The 22,461-nt window shown below is 36.3% G+C and overlaps 1 protein-coding gene across 3 annotated transcripts in view; it reads left to right on the top strand.

The window, feature by feature from the left end:
• Positions 1-22,461, top strand: part of NCK1 (NCK adaptor protein 1) — an 83,224-nt gene that overhangs the window by 48,258 nt on the left and 12,505 nt on the right. For 2 of the 3 annotated variants that reach the window (XM_067737723.1, XM_067737724.1), the window contains exon 2: positions 14,192-14,435. In XM_067737723.1, coding sequence (XP_067593824.1) covers positions 14,210-14,435 — 226 coding nt within the window. In that variant the 5' untranslated portion in view covers positions 14,192-14,209. Of the gene's footprint in view, positions 1-14,191; positions 14,436-16,433; positions 16,664-22,461 lie in introns of those variants that run through there. The other variant, XM_067737725.1, reaches the window with a different exon arrangement.

The raw sequence follows: 22,461 nt of genomic DNA, 5'->3' as shown, positions 1-22,461 counted from the left end.
GAAGTTTTTATTTCAAATATTATGATTTTCAGCTCTACAATTTCCATTTGGTCCTATTTAATAGCTTCTCCTTCTCAGATGAGATTTATCTTTCCATTTGTTTGAGTGTTCACCTTTACCTCATGGAGCATGGTTATATTAGCCACTTTAAGATTTTTGATAATTCCAATATCTGGGTTATTTTTGGTTCGCATCTATCTGTTGGTTGTTTTTTCTTCCAATTCTTGCCCAAATTTTCTTACTTCTTGATATGTTGGGTAAGTTTGAGTTATATACTGGACATTTCTAGTATTAAGTTGTGAGAATTGGGATCCTGTTAAAATCCTTTGGAGAATTTACTGTTGTTTTAGTAGGCATCAATCTGATTAGATTCAAACCAGTTTTTACTTGGTTTTATGGGCAGTAGTTCCAATATCAGTTTCATTTTCTAAACCTTTGCTGTAGTATTTGAGTCTGTTTGCTATGTGCACCAGTCAGGGATGGTCTGGGCTTGGGCGGTGTTTATTTTGTATTTCCGTTCTCAGTGCCTTTGTCATGCTTCTTTGGAAATTCCATGCATGTCCAACTTGGGGGAGGGGAGTTTAGTACTTAAGTTGGTTCATAACTAGAATTATAGATATAAAAGATTCACAAGCTCGATACTAATTGAAGTGGTAAGGATAGATTTTATTCAATAAATACTACGACAGGGAAGAGAGTCCAGCATGAACTGAATTCAACTTTGCCAAAACAAAAGGCAGCAGACTTTTAAGAAGTTGGAATGTGCTAAGGGAAAGGCACAGAGCGGTGTTGAAGGGGATTGATCCATATGGCTAGGGCAACAAGGTTTGTAATTGGTACTTATCCAGAGGAGAAATAAACTTCTCTTTATAACAGAGGCAGTGGTGCAAGTTAGAGCAAGGCACCCACCAAAAGTTGGGCCCTTATCTTCCTACAGGGTCTGGGAACAAGAGTGAGAGTTATCTCCTTGAATGTTTGCATTTTAAACAGATGGCTCTTGGGTCCTTGAGAAGACAGTTTTAGGTGGTAGACAATTTATATCTCAAGGGAGCAGAGGAAGTATTTATAATTGCAAGCTTTCTAAAGTAACTGCTCTAAGAGGGAGTTCAGGGGCCTGTCTATCACCAAGATTTAGCTGGAACAAACAGTAAATTCTGGCAGCACTGAGCTTTCTCAGGCAGGAACTTAAGGGGGCTGGAGGGGTCATCTTAGGGATAGAGCCTTAAGCTATTAGAAACTATCCTAGTGTGTTCAAGTCTGTTAGTGTGAGTAATCATTTATAACAAGTCATTTATGCTGAGAGTCTGCAGTTTTTTGTTGTTGTTTGTTTGTTTTTGCAGTACGCGGGCCTCTCACTGTTGTGGCCTCTCCTGTTGCGGAGCGCAGGCTCCGGACGCACAGGCTCAGGGGCCATGGCTCACGGGCCCAGCTGCTCTGCGGCATGTGGGATCTTCCTGGACCGGGGCACGAACCTGTGTCCCCTTCATCGGCAGGCAGACTCTCAACCACTGCACCACCAGGGAAACCCCGAGTCTGCAGTTTTTATAGGTCAGGATTGAGGCCTAGTTAAGAAGAGGGTTCAGAGGAGCCTGGCTAGAGTTTGGTCAAAGAGAGAGTCTTTGTCATAGATTACGTTCTTCTGCTCTTCTTTCATGGGAGTTCTCCAATATTCTCCAGCTCCCAGTGACCCCTTGCTTCCTTTGGCCAGAAAAATTGGCTTTTCTTATTAGAGTTTCAGTCTCGCATGTTGTTGCTCAGTTCTGGGCCTGACTGTGCCTGACTTCAGGGTGAAGAGGCTATAGAGAAAGCATAGGTGTCCTCTTGGGGTCTTTTTTTAAAATTATTTTTTAAAATTTTTTGGCCGCACCGCGCGTCATGTGGGATCCTAGTTCCCCATCCAGGGATCAAACCCGTGTCCCCTGCATTGGAAGCATGGAGTCTTAACCCTTGGACCATCAGGGAAGTCCCCTCTTGGGGTCTTAATGTATATGCTGTCTCCATCATTGTGTCAGCAGTGCAGATCTGCACTGAGGCTGGCCTTGGGACCGGACTGGGAGAGGGGGAAAAGAAGGAAAAAACCTCAGGAACTTAACCCACCCACTCTGGCTTTCAAGAGGCTTTTCCCCCTGTTTTTTGGCCAAATGAACTTCTCTTCCAAATGAGGTTCTTCCTTACTGCACCTTCCGCACAATTTCCCATTCTTCTTGGCTTTGGGTCATAGCTAGGAAATAAAGTGTGTGTGTGGTAGGGTGACCAAAAGGAAATTTATTGTTTGGTCAAATTTCAAAGGAAATTTGTGTATTCAACAGGATATTTATGTATTTGTCTGTTTTCAAGCTGATTTCCCTCTCCAATCTACCTATTGTATACTTTTCAGGGTCCTTAGGTAGCTGATGCTTTGCATTTTTTTTCTGGAGATTTTAGTTGTAAACAGTTGGAGAGAAAGTTTGCAGCAGGCTTACACTCATCATTCCTGAAATTTAAAATACTTAGGCCAGGACTTCCCTGGTGGTGCAGTGGTTAAGAATCCACCTGCCAATGCAGGGGATACGGGTTTGAGCCTTGGTCTGGGAAGATCCCACATGCCATGGAGCAACTTAGCCTGTGCGCCACAATTACTGAGCCTGCGCGCTAGAGCCCACGAGCCACAACTGCTGAGCCTGCGTGCCACAACTACTGAAGCCTGCTTGCCTAGAGCCTGTGCTCTGCAACGAGAGGCCACTGCAATGAGGAGCCTGCGCACTGCAACTAGAGAAAGCCTGCATGCAACAACGAAGACCCAACGTAGCCAAAAATAAATAAGTAAATAAATAAATTTATAAAAAATAAAAACAAAAGGTGAGTGGATAAACAAAAAAAATACTTAGACCAGTGAATTTTAATATTTAAAACAGTATGGAAAAGTTCATTGATAAAGTTTTAGATTCCACATTAGAAACTAGTATTTAAGAAACTCTACTGCTTGTCAAGTTTTGGTGTAGTACCAAAAAAGAATCCACAGTTATCTGAAAAGACTCTTAAAATACTCTTCCCCTTTTCCAACCATACATTTGTGTGAGACCAGGTTTTCTTTTCAGCCAAAATGATGTTGTAATACATTAAATGCAGAAACAGATATGCGAATCCACCTGTCTTCTATTAAGTCAGACATTAAAAAGATTTGCAAAAATGTAAAATAATTCTATTCTTTTCATTAATGTTTTGTTTTAGAAAATATAATTTTCATAAAAATATGTTAAAATGTATTGGATTAAATGTGATTATATTTAATTGAATTGAAAATATCCTAACATTTTCTCACTTTTAATTCCTAATATGGTAAATATTGATAGATAGACCCAACCTAAACAAAAAAGCTCTTCAGTTTTTAAGTATGTAAAGGGGTTTTGAAACCAAATAGTTTGAGAATTGCTGATTTACTAGGTAATTGGTTTCCATGTATTTATAACTTGTGTATTCCTCTTCTGTTCCTTAATAGTCAGCAGTAATCAAAAATACATGAACTCTGGGGGGAGTGAAAAGAACATGCATTTGACTCCCAGCTTCAACCACTTATTTTCAAGGTTGAAGAGCCATTTAACTTCTTAGTATCTGTATTATACTTGTAAAGTGAGGGTAATACTTTAAATGATTGTTGTGAGGGAAATGCTAGGATATACCTGAATTACAGACATTTAGTAAATGTTCCTTGGTATAGAGTTACATATTTTTAGCAACTCTCAGCCTTTGTGACGGTGTAAAAACCTCTCATCTTAAGCCAGTAGGTGTTCTCCAACTTAGTCTGTTGATCCCTTTCCAATAAGAAAGAATGGTGTAATTTATGAAGATCCCAAGAACAGTAAATTTCATGTTGTCTGTCTTTAGTGACATGTTGAAATGATTGAGTTCTTTAATTCCAACTTGGTTCTGTTCTTGTGGTAACCAGATCAGAAAAGGCCAGAAGTATGATCAGCGATAGTGTCTAGGTCCAGTTTGGGAATGAGATTGGAAGTGAATTTGAAAAACAAACTGAGATCATGAAATAAGCCCAGGAGAAAAAGGCAAGCAGGATGTGAGTACTATAAAGTGGGACTGATGTCAAATCCGAGGTCCATGATGTTCATAGTATCAGAGGAGGGCAGGTAGTCAGTGAGGATCAAAATAGGTAGTTCAGATTTTATAAAGGAAATCCAACACTTGATGTCAGGGAGGAAATGGACACTGGTTGATGAGGCTCCTGGGTTCAGGTGCTAGGTACAAGGACAGAGAGACAAAAGGATAAGAATCCAGTTCCTGGAAGAAGAGTGGGGCCAAGGTCATCCCAGTGCAAATATTGTTAGTGTAGTTGCAAACATGGAGCTGAAGCTTTTGTAGGAGAATGTGGAATATTAATTGACAACCTTTACAGCCAGGCCTCTGGGCTGAATCAAAGTGCAATGGAGTCACTTCATATTTAATTTCTGTTTTTTGAACTAAACTTTTAGTCTCTAACCAAAAGAGAGCAAGAGAGAAATGGCTATTACAATAGTGCAAATGTTACTACCTGTAATTCTACTCTGAGCATCTGTTCCAGGGTAAGCATGAGATGGGAAGCATTTACTTTGTTTTCTCAGTTGGCCTCAATTGTTGTCCCTCTTGTAGTGTTAACATGTTAGTTTACTTTGTTACTTGTTTTTAAAGATGCATAGTTTTCCCTACTATCTGAACTCTAAGGTTAGCTCTTTTATCTGGTACTTAACTGAGGAAAATGGTCATCAAAGGAAAGCTGAATTATAAGTGGGTTTTTTTTTGTTTGTTTTTTGTTTTCGTTTTAGATTCCAATTGTTTAAATTCTGTGTAATTCTACTGTAAAGCTGATTTAGTTCTATGACAACTTACTACTCTTACATTTCTTTTTTTCTCTTACATGCCCCATGTTTCCTCACCCATACTTTGTGTTCTGGATACCAGTTCCTATTAGCTAGCTTTCAGTTGTTTTTCTCTTTTTATAGTACATTTAAAAAAATCAAGTAATATGTACCTATTGAAAAATATTCAAACCACACATATCTATGGAGTAGGGAATGAAAGTCTTACCAGTCTTACCACTCAGTGAGGCTACCACTGTGCAATTTGATGTGTATCCTCCCTGAACTTTTTAATGCATATATAAGCATATGTAGTAGGATGTTTTCAAAATACAATCATAATAAGCATATTGTTTTGAATTTGTATTTTTTGCTTAATATTTCTTGGACATTTTACCATACCAGTATTTATAATTAGGCACTCTTGGTGTACATTTCACTCCTGATTTTTCACATAAGCAGTGCTGCAGCAAACATTTTTACATAAATGACTTTGGGTACTTGAATCATTTTTGCCCATAGTATGTAGATTGCTGGTTCAAAGAAATGTGCATTTACAATTTTGAGCTGTTCTTCAAAAATTTTCTTCTCAAAAAGTACGATAACCAAATTAAAAAGATAATGACAAAATGGAAAAATTTATACCAAAGACAAAGGGCATATATTCCTACTATACAGAGAGCTTCTAAAAACTGAAAGAAGCCGCACCATAGGAAAATGGTCAAAAGATAGAAACAAGTAGTCCACACAGAAAAACAAATGCAAATGTCCTTTAAATTTTGGGAAAGGTGCTCAATCTCACTGTAATAGAGAAACACAAATAAAAACTGCTCTGAAGTAGTATTTCTTATCTAATTGGCAAAAATCCAAAATATTGACTACATAGTTTCTTGGCAAGGCTGTGAGGAAATAATCACTCTCATATATTGTTGAGAATACAAAAAGATAAAGAGCCAATAGATAGGAAATTTTGCAGTATTCACAAAATTATATAAACCTTAAGCTTCATCTCAGCATTCTTCTATGACTCGAACCCAGAGGCACAGAAAACAGGAAAACAAAGTGACATGTATATGAGCACTATTGCAGCACTATTTAATACCAGAAGACCGGAAACAACCCACTGTCCATCAGTAAGGTATAGTTGAGGAAAGTGTGATACTTGTATAATGATGAAGTACTATGGTAACATAGGGCAGAAGTCTAGTACAGTATAACAAACAGGGTATTAATATTGATAGTCAAGATACAGAACATTTCCATTACCACAAGACTCCCTCTTGCTGCCCTTTTATAACCACGCATTTCCTTCCCACTCCCACCCTGTCCATAACCCCAGGAAGGCATTAAATCTGCTCACCATTTCTATAATTTTATCATTTCAAGAATGTCAGATAAATGGAATTATATAGTGTGTAACCTTTGGGATTGGCTCCCCCCACCCAATTCAGCATAATTCCCTGGAGATACATCCAGGTTATTGCATGTATCGATAATTTTTTTCTTTTTATTGCTAAGTAGTGTTCCATGGTATGGGTATACCACAGTTTGTTTAACCATTTGCCTGTTGAAGGACATCTGGGTGGTTTACATTTTTTGACTTCACAAATGAAGTTGCTGTAAACATTCATGTAAAAGTTTTTGCATGAATATAAATCTTCATGTCTCTGGGATAAAAGCCCAAGAATACAACTGCTCACTTGTATGGTGGTTGCATGTTTAGTTTTACAAGAAACTGCCAAACTGTTTTCCAGGGGTCTGTACCATTTAAAATTCTCATCAGCAAAGTACGGGTGATTCAGTTTCAACATATCCTTGTCAATATTTGGTATTGTTACTCTTCTGTTTTAGCCATTCTGATAGGTGTGTAGTGATGTCTCAGTGTGGTTTTAATTTGCATTTTCTCAGTAGCTAATGATGATGAGCATCTTTTCATGTGCATGTTTGCCATCTATACATCTTCTTCAGTTAATGTCTCTTTATGTCTTTTGCTTGTTTTCTAATTGGAGTTGTTTTTCTACTGTTGAGTTTTTCCTTTTATGGATCTTACTTTCAGTGTCAAGTTTAAGAACTCTTTGCCTAGCTCTGTGGTCTGAAGGTTTTATTCCATATATTATTCTAAAAGTTTCAAGTTTTATATTTAAGATTGTCATCCAGTTTGAGTTAGTATTTGTATAAGGTGTGAGTTTAGGTTAATGTATATTTTTTTTGTTTGCCAATTTTGGTCTCCATTAGCTCTTGCAACATTTGTTGACAAAGCTGTTTTCCTCCATTGAATTATTTTTTGCACCTTTGTCAAAATTCAGTTGGGCATATTTGTGTGGCTCTATTTCTGGGTTTTCAGTTCTGTTCCATTGATATATGTGTGTATCCCTTTGCAAATACAGTAAGTCTTGGCTTACTGTAGCTACATAGTAAGTATTTCCCCACTTTATTCTAACTTTTAAAAATTGTTTTTGCTATTCTAGTTATTTTGCCTTTCCATAAAAATTATAGAATAATAATTCTATATATACAAAAGTTTTTGCTGGGATTTTAATAAGAATTATATCACCTGTATATCAGTTTGGAAAAAATTGACACCTTTACTGTGTTGAATCTTCCATTCCATAAACACTATTATTTAGATCTTCTTTGATTTCTTTCATCTGCATTTGTAGTTTTCAACATATAGTCCTCTTGATGTTTTGTTAGATTAGCACTTCTTTCATTTTTTTCCTTTTATTATAAATGGTATTACTTTTAATTTCGGTGTCCATGTGTTCATTTCTAGTATATAGAAATACAGTTGCTTTTTGCAGGTTGATCTTATGTCACAAATTTGGATAGATTTTATTTTCATTTTCATTTCAGTGTAAATGAACTTTCCTTGAGACTTCTTTGACCCATGGATTATTTAGAAGTATGTTCCAAATATTTGGAGGTTTTTCTGTTATCTTTCTATTGTTGATTTCTAGTTTGATCCTGTTGTAGTCAGAGAATACACTTTATAATTTCAGTTATTTTAAATTTGTTGAGGTTTATTTTATGGCCCAGGATATGGTCTATCTTGTTATTTGTTCAGGGGCACTTGAAAAGCATGTATATTTTGCTGTCGCTCATTGGAATATTATATAAATGTTGGTTAGATCCTGTTGGTTGAATGTGTTATTGATTTTTTTTTTTTTTTTTTTGCGGTACGCGGGCCTCTCACTGTTGTGGCCTCTCCCATTGCGGAGCACAGGCTCCGGACGCGCAGGCTCAGCGGCCATGGCTCACGGGCCCAGCCGCTCCGCGGCATGTGGGATCTTCCCAGACCAGGGCATGAACCCGTGTCCCCTGCATCGGCAGGCGGACTCTCAACCACTACGCCACCAGGGAAGCCCTTGATTTCTTTTACATCTTTGCCGATTGTCTGGCTGATGGGTAATAAAAGTCCTGGCACCTTAGTTGGTCTTTACTTACACCACCAGGCAGAGATGTTGTGGTGCCCCATTATAGCCTCTCAAGGGTAGAAAATCTAGGTTTCCTTCTTGGTCTTTGCTGGCATGGGTGGGGCCCGTTTTTTCTGCAGTGTTTGACTGGAGTAGAGTTTTTATTGTCTAAAAAGTTTTCTGTATTGCTAAGCTGTCCCTTTTTTGATCCATTGTCTGGAGAGCACTGGGTTTTGTTGTTTTTGTTGTTTTTTTCTCTGCCTGTTGGTGTGTTTAGCTTGCCAATCTTCAAGTCTAGGATATACCAGGCAAAAAGAAAACCTAGGGGATTCACCACTATGTTGTTACTTGGGTCCTGAGTTTCCCAGCTGATTTTCCTTCTCTTTACCTTTCAGAGTTTTCTTTTGTTTGATTCGTATGTAATATCCAGGGTTTTTAGTTCTACTTAGCTGGAGAAATAGAGAAAAGTACAACTACTCTGTCTTCCTGGAAGTCAAGGTTGTCTGTCTAATTTACTTTTTTTTTTTTTTTTTTTTTTTTTTTTGTGGTACGCGGGCCTCTCACTGCTGTGGCCTCTCCCGTTGCGGAGCACAGGCTCCGGACGCGCAGGCTCAGCGGCCATGGCTCACGGGCCCAGCTGCTCCGCGGCATGTGGGATCTTCCTGGACTGGGGCACGAACCCGTGTCCCCTGCATCGGCAGGCGGACTCTCAACCACTGCGCCACCAGGGAAGCCCTGTCTAATTTACTTTTGTATATAGTGTGAGGTAGGACACTTTTTTCCCAAATAGATAGTTAGTAGTCCTAGTATCAGTTATTGAATAACTCATTCTTCTCCAGTGATTTGAAATGTCACCCCTGCTAGATATGAAATTCTCATATTTTTGCATATTTAAAGACACATAGTAGAAGTTCGCTGACTTGCCTAATTAACTGACTAAACCCCTTTATTTCCATTATGAAACATATAACCTGATACCCTTGACATATTTCTACTCTCACCAATTGAGTTGAATCTGCTTACCAAGAATTAGAGGTATTGTATCTTTCAGGTGTGCTTCTTACTATAATCTTGTATATTATATAAATTAACAAAAATAGTGCTGAAAGAAAATTGCTTTTGTGAAAACAAAGTTGATTGCTTTGGAAAGACTTACAAAGAAGTCACTTAAAAAAATTACTTGCTTGTGAATTAGGCCTGGGTGAGACCACTGTAAATGTTTAGGGGGAAAATATATACAAAAATTCATTTTGTGTTAAGTGGTTTGAAGTACTCCATCTATTTCAAAAAGACCTAAATTAGAAGAACTCATAGCTAGTATATTAGAGAAGAGGGCTTCTAAAGCCACCTGTATGTAGGTGTATCTGTTTCTGGACCTTAATCTATATTCTACTGGTCTATTTGATATTCTATACCAATATCATATTCTTTTAAATTGCTTTAATATTTTAGTGCATTTTGATATCTGATAGGGTATGTTTGCCTATAGTGGGAATTTCAGCTGAAAAGAACAAAACCCAACTAAAACTGTCTTAACGTAATAAAGAAACACATTAGTTCAAGGAACTGGAGGTTTAGGGGGCAGTTTTTAGTACTTATTTTAGCAGATCTGGCTCTATTTCCCAGAAGCTCTCCTTTCATTTGTTTGTCAGCTTCATTCTCCAGCTGGTGACAAGATGGCTGCAGGCCTCACATCTGTCCATGACAAAATACAAAGACAGTCTTTTACTACGTTTCTCAAGAGCCAGTCATCATTACCCTGAAGTTGCTAGCATAGTTTTCCTTGCATCCCATTGGCCTTAAGTGGGTTAATATGGACAAAACTAGCAAGGAAGAGATTGTCATGATTGGCTTAGATGAGTTCTCAGTCCTGCATGTACATTAGAATCACTTGGATGGCTTTTAAAAATAGTAATGCCTGAGTGACAATCCACACTGATTAGAATCTCTGAAGTAGGGGCCCCAAGCTCCTGTATTTTTTAAAAAGCTCCATAGGTGATTCTAAATGGAGGGAAAGCTTTCATTAACCCAAATACACCTTTGAAGCTAGAGTCATTCCCCCAAGTTGCATGGCTAAAATAATAATAATGAGGTGGCAACTATAAGGATAATTGGGATATTGTTAGGAAAAGAGAAAATGAATGCTGGATATACAACCTACCAACTATTATACCAACTCTTATTGTTGTTTTTTTTTTTTAACCAACTCTTATCATTATACTCTTTTTTTAAGATTAATTTTGTAGATTAATTTTTTAGATTAGTAAGGGGGTGGGAAGACAGGTTCCCACAGGAAGGAATCACAGTTGGTGCCCAAGTATCCCTGACAAAATCTCTCTGCTTTTCAGTGTCTCAAAAAGTCTATCACTTGTGATTTTTTACATCATGCACCAGTTATTATTTAGACTTGGTTGTACCCTTTTTTTTTTTTTTCCAATTTGGCTGCGCCTGGTCTTAGTTGAATGTAGCACGCCGGTTTTTTGTTGCGGCATGCGTGATCTTTAGTTGTGGCATGTGAACTTTTAGTTGAGGCATGTGGAATCTAGTTCCCTGACCAGGCATGGAACCTGGGCCCCCTGCATTGGGAGTGCAGAGTCTTAGCCACTGGACCACCAGGGAAGTTCTGGTTGTAAGTTTTTATTTGCAAGTAATTTCAAACAGAAAAATTGCAAGAATACAAATTAATTTTTCTGGTTTCTCCCTGTTCGTCATTTCTTGAATACCACATCGTCCTCTTTTTTTTTAACATTATTAATTTTGCTGCTGTATATACTTGAGTCATTATTTTAGAAGTCTGTATGGTAGGTTTTGAGACCTTGCAATAACCCCCCAAAAGTATCTACCTTGTAGATGTAAAAGTATCTACACTTGAATGCGAGGGCTTGTTGAATTCTAGATTAAAATGCATTTCCCTGAGTACATTGAAGAACTTGCTTCATCATTGAGAAAACAGAATCAGTATTTTGGATAGTCAATATCCAAAATCAGAAGCTGATTTCTTTTGCTTGCTAAACCAGGATGGCTCTTTATGTAAAATAGTCTCTCTGAAGAAAGCAGAGAGCTATTCTAGGTTCAGAAGTGACTTAGGTTTGTAACATTTCCTTTCTTTGTTCTAAAAGAGTTTGCATAAGTTGGATTTATTTGTTCTTTGAATTTTAATAGAACTTGCCTGTGAAACCATCTGGACCTGGTGTTTTCATTATGGGAAGATTTCTTAATGACTAATTCAATTTTATTACTTTTGTTATTTTAATTTTTCTGTAAATTTGTACATTTTACTTTTTCTCAGATTTATTGATGAAGCTTTTAATATTGCCATGTCTTTTGAATGTCTGTAGCATCTATAATTATGACTCCCCTTTTATTCCTGGTAATTTGGTGTGCTTTTTTTCATTTTTAAAAAAATTTATTGAAGTATAGTTGATTTACAATGTGTTAATTTCTGCTGTACAGCAAAGTAATTCAGTTACACATATATATATGTTCTTTTTCATATTCTTGTCCATTATGGTTTATCACAGGATATTGAATACAGTTCCCTGTGCTATACAGTAAGACCTTGTTTATCCATGGTATATATAATAGTTTGCATCTGCTAATGCCAAACTCCAGTCCATCCCTCCCACACCCCCTGCCCTTGGCAACCAAAAGTCTGTTCTCTGTGAGTTTGTTTTGTAGATAAGTTCATTTGTGTCATATATATTGTATTTGTCTTTCTCTTTCTGACTTAATTCACTTACTGTGATAATCTCTAGGTCCATCCATGTTGCTGCAAATGGCATTATTTCATTTTTTTATGGCTGAGTAGTACTCCATTGTATATATATACCACATCTTCTTTATCCATTCCTCTGTTGATGGACATTTAGATTGTTCCATGTCTTGGCAATTGTAAATAGTGCTTCAATGAAGAGTGGGGGTACATGTATCTTTTCAAATTATAGTTTTGTCTGGATATATGCCCAGGAGTGGAATTGCAGGATCATATGGCAACTCTATTTTTAGTTTTTTGAGGGACCTCCATACTGGTTTTCATAGTGGCTGCACCAGTTTACATCCCCACCAACAGTATAAGAGGGTTTCCTTTTCCCCATATGCTTTCCAGCATTTGTTATTTGTAGACTTTTTAATGATTGCCATTCTGACCAGTGTGAGGTGGTACCTCATTGTAGCTTTGATTTGCATACCTTTAATAGTTAGCAGTGTTGAGCATTTTTTCATGTGCCTGTTGGCCATCTATATGTCTTCTTCGGAGAAATGTCTATTTAGGTCTTCTGCCCATTTTTTGATTGGGTTGTTTGTTTTTTTGTTATTGAGTTGTTTGAGCTAGTTGTATATTTTGGAAATTAAGCCCTTGTCGGTCACATCATTTGCAAATATTTTCTCCCAGTCCATAGTTTGTCTTTTCATTTTGTTTGTGGTTTCCTTTGCTGTACAAAAGCTTTTAAGTTTGTTTAGGTCCTATTTGTTTATATTTGCTTTTATTTCTGTTGCCTTGGTACGATTTATGTCAGAGAATGTCTTGCGTATATTCTCTTCTCAGAGTTTTATGGTGTCATGTCTTATATTTAAGTCTTTAAGCCATTTTAAGTTTATTTTTGTGTATGGTGTGAGGGTGTGTTCTAACTTCATTGATTTACATGTGGCTGTCCAGCTTTCCCAACACCACTTGCTGAAGAGACTGTCTTTTCTCCATTGTATTTTCTTGCCTCTTTTGTTGAAGATTAATTGACCATAGGTATGTGGGTTTATTTCTGGGCGCTCTTTTCCTTTTTTCATTGATTAGTCTTGCCAGACTCTGTCCATTTTTTAGTCATGACAAAGAACTACCTTTTGTTTTGCTGAGCCTTTCTTCTATATCTTTGTTTTCTGTTTCATTAAATTCTGCTTTTATTTGTATTATTTCCTTTTATCTACTTTTCTTTATGTTCTTCTTTTCTAATTGAAGACAGATGATCAGTTCATTAATTTATTTTTAACTTTTATTTTTCTGATGTAACTATTTACAAATCTCCTTTTTATATACTCCTTTTGGTGTATCCCACAAAGTTAGCTATATAGTCTTTAATTTTACTTTTAAGTATTTTCCAAATTCTATTATGATTTCTTCATTGACTCATGAGTTTTTAGAAGTTTCTAAATATTAATATATAAGGTTTTTGAAAAGCTGTCTTTTTATTATAATTGTCAGAATATGGTTGTAGGGTGCCAAGTACATGAAAATGTAGAGACTTTTTTATGGCCTAGCATTTGATTGATTTTTGTATATGTTCTGTTTATATTCTTCTGTTTGGAAGTTATATTTGTATATGTTTATTACATCAAACTTAGCGGTTATGATGTCAGTTCTTCTTTAGCCTTACTAATATTTTGTCTCCTTAATTTATTACTGAGATAAACATGTTAAAAGTTCTCTATGATGATGATTTTGTCAATTTTTCCCTGTGGTTCTATTTTGGAGCTATATTAATAGGTACATATAAGTTTAGCTGTTATATATATTGAATAAAACCTTTTATCGTGGGCTTCCCTGGTGGCGCAGTGGTTGAGAGTCCGCCTGCTGATGCAGGGGACACAGGTTCGTGCCCTGGTCCTGGAAGATCCCACATGCCACGGAGTGGCTAGGCCTGTGAGCCATGGCGGCTGAGCCTGCACTCCGCAACGGGAGAGCCCACAACAGTGAGAGGGCCACGTACAGCCAAAAAAAAAAAAAAAAAACCCTTTTATCATGATGTAGTTAATTTCCTTATCACTAGTAATAGTTTTGCCTTAAGTTATTAATATAGCTACATCAGTTTTGTATTGATTAGCATATGCCTGGTATTTTAATTTTTTTCATATTTTTATTTTCAATCATTCAGTGCTCTTTGGTTCTTAGGTGTGTTTCTTTGGAAAAGCATGTAGACTACTACTAGTTAAACCTTATGTAAAATATTTTCTGTGTGGTTACAGTGCAGAAGCTGCTGAAAAATGGCAGAAGAAGTGGTGGTAGTAGCCAAATTTGATTATGTGGCCCAACAAGAACAAGAGCTGGACATCAAGAAGAATGAGAGATTGTGGCTTCTGGATGATTCTAAGTCCTGGTGGCGAGTTCGAAATTCCATGAATAAAACGGGTTTTGTGCCTTCTAACTACGTGGAAAGGAAAAACAGTGCTCGGAAAGCATCGATTGTAAAAAACCTAAAGGATACGTTAGGTAAGTTATTTTTGTATTAAAACAAGAATGACAGTACTTTCTTTTAAATGAATGCTGGAGCTTGGCTGTTTGTACTGAATTTTGGCAGCAGTGGGCAGAATCAACTAGAATATCCCAGGGCTGGGATTTCAGCTAGGCAAGGTAAATTTGGCTCATAGCAGGGATATTCAAGTCAGGTGTGTTCAAGGAGACCGGTGAAGGTCAGTTTCTGTAAATCTAGCTGGTGGATCTGGCCAGAGTTCAAGAGTCAAGCCAGAGTGATGCTGACAGTGGAACTTAACTCTGATCTTCTATCAGGGGCTCCTTGAACCATGAGTGCCTGTTGGAATTTAGACAGATTCTACATCTAATTGAAATAGGGATAAAATGAGTGAGATGCAGAATATCCTCCTTGTCATCAAGGCAACATATTTTACAGGATTGCTTCATTGCTTCATTTTACATCTAATGGCTTATATTTTGAACTGTGCTTTTAAAAACAAACTATCATTTTATTCTTATATTTGATAAAAGAGTTTTAAATTGTGCATTACTGTATATTAGCATCTACAAAGCTTATCTCTTTCTTATTTTGTTTCTCTTTTTTCCTCTTCTTTCTTCCCCTAACTGTAAAGTTTGTTTGTTTTTACTGGCCTTCCGTTAGGGCCAGGGATAGGGGAACCTACTTCACATTGGGCTTGGCCAAGCTGTGATAGGAAGGAAATACGTGCAAATGAGGCCTAGGCTGTCTCTCTCTCTCTCTCTCTTAATTCTCCTTGGCTGACAGGAAGGAATTGGGAGGGACAGAATTTCCCTCAGGTATTCAGGCAAGCATGCTGTTACTTAATAGTTTTTGGTATATATGTAGGAGAAGAAGTAAAGTTTCTCCTTGAAAAAAGATAGTTTGAGAGTAATGTGGCATGATTGATGAATATGGAATATTATTGACTAACTGCTTTATATTAGTTTTTATTTCTTATTCAGCATTATTGTTATTCTATTATTCTATTAGAAAGGTCATTTAATAAATGGAGTTACTAATCTGAATTTTCACCATGATACTTAACTGCTTTAACTAGGTTTGCCTTTTTTTGAGATTTTAAGGTTTTGCAAATAAGGCCATTATTATTAGTTTTTAATAGTAGTTTTTAAATAGAAGACAATTCTCATATGAATGAAAGACATTTGGAAAGAGATTGTCCTTGAATAGCTGAAGAGACCAAAGTTACAACCAGGAATACTTGTGATTTTGTAAATACTGGACATTTATTTAAAGCATGTTGATTAGGTGTATTAGGGAAAGTTAAGGTAACTTCTATCAAGAAAGTATGCCTCATAGTGATGAAGGCACAGAAAGGACTAGGGCCACACCTAGATAAACTTTTATGTTCCTTTTAAAAAGGATAGTGGTATCCTGAGAGGTATAGCAGATGTGACAGTAATTAACAAAAGATAGTGAAAAAACTAATATAGAGCAAAGAGGAAAAACACCCCAGTTTTAGATATGACTGCATATGAATTTTAAAAGCCTTATTAGATACAGTTTTTATTATTAATATTCCTGGGAAAACTTCCATATTATTTTCTGATATTATTGAGACAGTTTCAGCAAGACTATATCTATTTAAGTTCTAGGCTATCACTGTAAATTTTATTAGTATATTACAGTTATTGCTGTCTATTCCAGGGGACTAGTGGTCTATAGTTAGACTGTATAATGATGTAAATCCAGCTTTTGCATCGGACAGCTTTCTTTCCTTTCTCAGAATTTCTGAATCCCTTTTTGGTAGGTAACTTAAATGTCCCATATAACTAATGGATTTTTTTCACAATGATTGATTGTGCTGATGGAGACACTGTTTGAAGGTTAAGAAAGAAAAGGAGAGAACAAAGGAAAGAATGAATACATGAATATATTTTCAACTGTTGAAAAAAAAATACACGCTTTAAAGCTTCTTCCAAAATAAATATGAATAGTAAGGTCATATTTGTGGCCATCATGATATACTTGTTTTATAGGTTCTGTTGGAGTTCAGGGGAAAAGTGTTTTGGAAAGAGAGAAGCCTCAGCAAACCTTTCTATTGCCTGGGTGTGGGCCAAGTCACATGGATTGGGTGTGGGGAGTTTCAATGTTGCAGAACCAGGAAGTTCACCGAGAATTATCCTGAGCTGTGTTAACAAACTGACGAAAGAGAACACGGGATTTTTTTTCAGAATGGATTGGTTAAAGGTCTTTAAAATTTTTTTCAGTAAGTTAATCTGTTTATTAAATCTGTAGTTTTCTTGTAGTTTTTGAAATAGATTTTTCACTTTGTGAATTTAAAGGAAAACTATGGATAGAACATGGTGGGTTTATATAGGCTGGTGCTTTATATTGTTTATGAAACATAAGCTAAGTGATTGGTGATACATCAAATATCAATAGCTTTGACTTGATAAGTAATTAAAAAATTTTTAATATCAATGTTTAAATAACAGACAGGAAAAGGATATAAATGATTTGAGTTTGATGCAGTTAGTTCTTTGAACTTAGCATAGACATTTGAAGTGAATTACATAAATTGTAAACATATTAAAAACAGGAGGAGAAAAAGGCTTTAAGTGAGCAAGTTCCTTCATCCTCAACATTTGAAGTAACATGATATTGTTCTGGTGCTTTTTGCTTAGATTTCAGAGGACTGATGTAGAAGATAATGTTTAATAAAAGCATCAGTAAAGAGAATGTTTTGACTTAATGTCGGATTGCTAGAAATTGCTATTTTGGTTAATGTGAGACTTGATATTTTGAAATGAATTGTGAGAGCAGCTGCATACAAAGAATATGAAAACATTGACAGAAAATAGTGAATTCTTAGATTGTTTTTGAGTTCAGGTCATAAAGTAATTCTAATACTAACAAGAACCTCATCTGTGTATCTGCTGATAGCCTTTTTATACTCTTATGATAGTGAACTTGATTTGGTCTCTTTGAACAATTGCTCGGTGGTTCTAGGAAAATGAACAGAGGGATTGTTGTAGAAGTCTCTTATGTGTAAGGAGTCTAAGGAAACAAAAAGTAACCTGTCAAAAGATTTCGGGGCAAAGAGCAAAATGGAAAGGGAGTAAAAGCACTTTGTTGAAAAAAAAGTTGTAATATTAAGACTCATTCATTTCTTTAATTAACTTTGGTGGCCAAGTAAATCCTTTTAGAATATATCTCTTTTGTTTACTTTTTGGGGAGTTGTTAAAATTTTAGACCCATTTTGGGGGGTTAGTTTTCCTTTTAAAGAGCTTATTTATTCATTCATTTGTTTATCAGCATTTTTATTGAGAGCCTACCCACTGCAAGCCACACAAAAATTATAGAATGAAAAACTAACACTAACTGTCACAGAAGTTACATTCTGATGAGGAGGTAGGTGGTGGTTGTTACACTAACTGTCACAGAACTTACATTCTGGTGAGGAGGTAGCTGGTGGTTGTTATTTATTATTAATATTTCGTATCTGAGTTTGATATCTAAGTGATGTTGACCATAAATCAACTAGAAGTGGTATAAAAAGAATATGTTATATCATTGATACAGTGATTTAATATATACCATCAATACAGTATAAAATCTATAGAGTCTTAGAAAGTTGATAGTTATTTTTAAATACATGTGTAGACTGAGAGTCAGGATTTGAGATTTATAATCAAAATATTCCTTTCCTCACTGCCTGCAGTAAGGCAGAATTTATATTTATTTAGCTCTGTAGCTGTTCACCAACCTTTTCCCTGAATGGCCTTGAAAAGTAAGAGGAAACAATATATGTGCTCCTTGTGTGGTAGCCAGAATACCCTTGAGAACAAAAAGGGCACATTGTTTTAGAGAAAGCAGAGAATAATAAAAAGCAGTAATTTATCTTCATATAAATCAAGTGAACAGATAAAAATACAAAAAAATTAAATAAAAACCTGTACTGGAAAGAACATCATTTATATGTATTTAGAATTCCTTTGTTCTGCTCCCAGATATATCACTTATAGGCCATGTGGCCAAGGGTATATAACTTTCCTAATCTTCTGTTCCTTATGTGTAAAGGCGAGAGTTGGGCAAGACCAGATGATCCTGGAAAGTCCCTTCTGACTCTGAAAGTCTTTAGTCCTGGTAAACAACTGATCAGTCTTACATGTGGTATAGAAATCAGGGGAAAGTCCATAAGGGAGAAACTGGTTTTGAAGAAGGAGGAACATAACAGAATTATAGTTCCCTAAAGAATTCGCAAGAATCAGTAATACTTTCTTAGGCCTCATCCTATTGAACACTTGTTTACTCTGATTTAGATGGAAGGGAAATGACATGCTTAAGGTAAAGACCTAATGATGGAAGTATAACTAGTACATTGAGTTCAGAAATTTATTTGAAAGCTAAAAACTGAGAAACAAGATGAATAGAAACAGACATAAATGTAAAATTCTACATTAAGTTTTTAAAAGGAATTGAAAAAGTTGCTGAGAATTTGTCTTGGCTGCAATTTACATGAGTGAAAGACTTAGTAGGAGCTGCTGTGATAATGTAGGTGCTAAAAAAAATATCTCAACACTCTGTATGATGGCATTGATTCAAATCTACGAGGCACTCAGGTGAAGGGATGCAGTAGTTCCCTAGTGTGTGTGCTGGCCAAATAAAACATGACATCATCTATTCACTTTGGATAAATATACTTTAACAGTGATATTGAGAAACTCAGATGCTTCCAAATACTAGCATCAAGTATATCAAAGGATTTGGAAACCAGGTTACATAAAGAATAGTTATGGGTACAAAGATTTGCCTTAGGGAGAGGACAACTATCGTGTGAAGATGGAATATTTACAGTGCTTAACCAGATTCTTAAAAACTTTTGAGGAGTTAATAGTACATTGTTTTGGTCAAGAAACAGTGCTATAGGAAGAAAGAAGTAAGACTAGTGGATTGGAGTGAGGGGAAAACTATACTAATGCTTTTGGTTTTTTAAACAAAGCTAATGATAAAAATGACTGCCTCAGAGTTATGCACATCCTCAGTGCATATACCTGAGTATTATTTCCCTCCCAACTCTGAAAAAGTAAATGCCAGAAGCACTAGGAGGTAGGAAAGTAATAACCACCATTGATTGAGTGCCTGCTAGGTGCTATGCACTGTGCTGAGTGCTTTACATATAAACTTTAAAAAATTCTTTACAAAACTTTTCTGAGATAGGTACTTACTACACACCACCATTTCACAAACAAGGAAACTGGAGTTTAAAGAAGATTAAATAACTTGACCAAGATCAGATTAACCAGTAAGTAACAGCACTAAAGTTTAAATTTAGGGTCTCTTTTATTGAGAGTTTCCCTAGTGCACACATTATAACTATAGAGTAGAGAAAAGATTAGAGTCAGATAAGTAATGGATTGAAAAGATTTGATGCAAAAGGGACTGATTAAAATTAGGAGGATTGTGGTGAACTAACTGTGAAGCTGGGAAAAATTTAGAAAAGATAATACATTGATCTGAGGGAGCCTGCTTGTTGTGGAATGATCTAATTGTTGCTGATTATAACGTACTTGAGAAATTAAGAGATACTGATACTTTACATTTGTATAATTTTGTAAAGTACTTTTGCATCTACTCTCTCATTGATAGCATGAGATTGGAAGGACTATTTTTAAGCAGAAACAAAGGGCAATAAACAGGCCCTTCTGGAAGATTTGTAAGCAGGGGAAAAAGCAAGCTATTGATTACGCATGCATTTGTCAGTCATTCACATGATAAACAGGACTTTGTTTTGTACAGAAAACAAATATTCTAAGCTTATATTCTTTCTCTGAACTATTTCTGGCCTCTAAGATTAAAATAGGTTGTTCTGGTGTTTTCCCATTAGGGCTTTAATTGTTGGGTCTGTCCAAAAATTCTTCACAGTTTTTTTGGACAAGGTTAATTAGTCTTAGACATTATCTTTTTCAGAATCAAAAGAAAAATATTTTTGAACTAGCCTTTATTTTCAGGTTTAGAATTTTATATTTGCTTATGTCAGTATTCAGTTTAATCAGTTTAATAAACACATTGATCATCTGCTGTATATATACAGTTCTAAGTAGTATAGGAAGTACAAAAGATCAGTGAGACATTAAAAATGCTTCTCTGGAAGCTTATGCTCTAGTAGATGGGCTTAAAAGACACAGGAAATGCTAGCATACAAGTACCTCAGAAGTACAAGGTGCTGGGGTACTTCAAAAAGGAGAGCTTATAATATCATTGAGGGTGACGATGGGGAATGAAGGATGTTGAAAAACATGAAGCAGAAAGATAAATAAAATAATAAAGTTGTTATTTGAAATGGCACTTCTTGAATGGGTACATTTTTGAAAGGCAGAAGTTTTAATGAGGTTTTGCTAAGAAACTAACAAGGTAAACTAAGTCATGAAGGTAGAAACATCTAATTCAGGGGATTTAAGTGGCCCATTCTTACTAAAATTTAGGGTAGTTTTAGTGCAGGACGTTATAGAAAGATGCTTTTGTTTAACATTTACTCTGTGTACTGTACTATTACTTTATTTTATTCAGTTCTCACAACACTCGTGGTAAGTGCTGTTTCCTCCATTTGTGAGCTCAGAAAAGTGAAATAGCTTGCTCAAGTTTCCACAGTTAGTAAGAAGCATACCTGGGATTTGAACTCAAAGGCTGTTTAAAGGTCTACACTGTTTTCTATAGTCTATACCAGGGGTGCCCAACCCCTGGGCTGCGGACTGATACCTGTCCGTGGCCTGTTAGGAACTGGGCAGCACAGCAGGAGATGAGTGGCAGGCCAGTGAGCGAAGCTTCGTCTGCTGCTCCCCGTTGCCTGAACCATCATCATCCCATCCACACCACCGCCCTGTCCTTGGAAAAATAAAATTGTCTTCCACGAAACTGGTCCCTGGTGCCAAAAAAGTTGGGGGCCGCTGGTCTATACCATAAGCCTGGAAAGGAAGGCTTGAGGACATTCTAGACAGGGCTGTAGATTCCAGGCAGAGTATTTCTCTTAATTTGTTAGGCAGGAGAGCCACTGTTGGCTTTTGAGCAATAGGGTCATGTGATTGTAGCTGTAATATAAGATTAGACTGGATGATGTGGATGATGGGTTGAAGTGAGATAGATTGGATTAGTAAAAAAAAAAACTAGTTAGTGGGTAGTGAAGGCTCAAGCACAACAACATAAGCCTGAACTAGCACATGAATAGTGGAAATGGAAAAGTGTTGGCATAAAGGACATATGGTGACTTTAAGGATTTGATGTGTGAATCTTTTAAGAAAATAATTTTTATGATGTAAAATTCATGAAGTTAACTGTTTTAAAGTGTACAGTTCAGTGGTATTTAGTACATTAACAATGTTGTGCAACTACCACATCTGTCTAATTCCAAACTATTTTCATCACCCAAAAGGAAACCCCATTCCCATTAAACAGTTGTTCCCATTACTCCTTCCCTTTAGTTCCTGGCAACCACTAATCTGCTTTCTGTCCATATGGATTTACCTATTCTGGCTATGTCATATAAATGGAATCATACAATATGTAACCTTTTATGTCTAGTTTCTTTCACTCAGCATACTGTTTTTGAGGGTCATTCATGTTGTAGCATGTATCACCACTTAATCCCTTTTATGGCTGAATAATATTGAATTATATGGGTATACCACATTTTGTTTATCCATTCATCTGTGGATGGACATTTGGGTCATTTACATCTTTTGGTTATTGTGAATAGTGAAGCTATGAACACTTGTTTACAAGTATTTATTTGAATACCTGTTTTCAGTTCTTTTGCGTATATACCTAGGGATGGAATTATGCTAGTTCTGTGTTCAACATTTTGAGGAACCATCAGCTGTTTCCCACAGCAGTAGCACCATTTTACATTTTGACCAGAGGGGTTCTCCTCATCAACACTTATTTTCCTTTTTTTTTCGTTTGGTTTAATTTGGTTTTATTATAGCCATCCTAGTAGGATGTGAAATGGTATCAGTATTTCATTGTCGGAGTTCCCTGGTGCTGCAGTGGTTAAGAATCTGCCTGCCA

The sequence above is a fragment of the Pseudorca crassidens genome, chromosome 5 (assembly GCF_039906515.1).
Source record: "Pseudorca crassidens isolate mPseCra1 chromosome 5, mPseCra1.hap1, whole genome shotgun sequence".
NCBI classification, from domain to species: domain Eukaryota; kingdom Metazoa; phylum Chordata; class Mammalia; order Artiodactyla; family Delphinidae; genus Pseudorca; species Pseudorca crassidens.
This window is presented reverse-complemented; position numbering and strand designations above follow the sequence as displayed.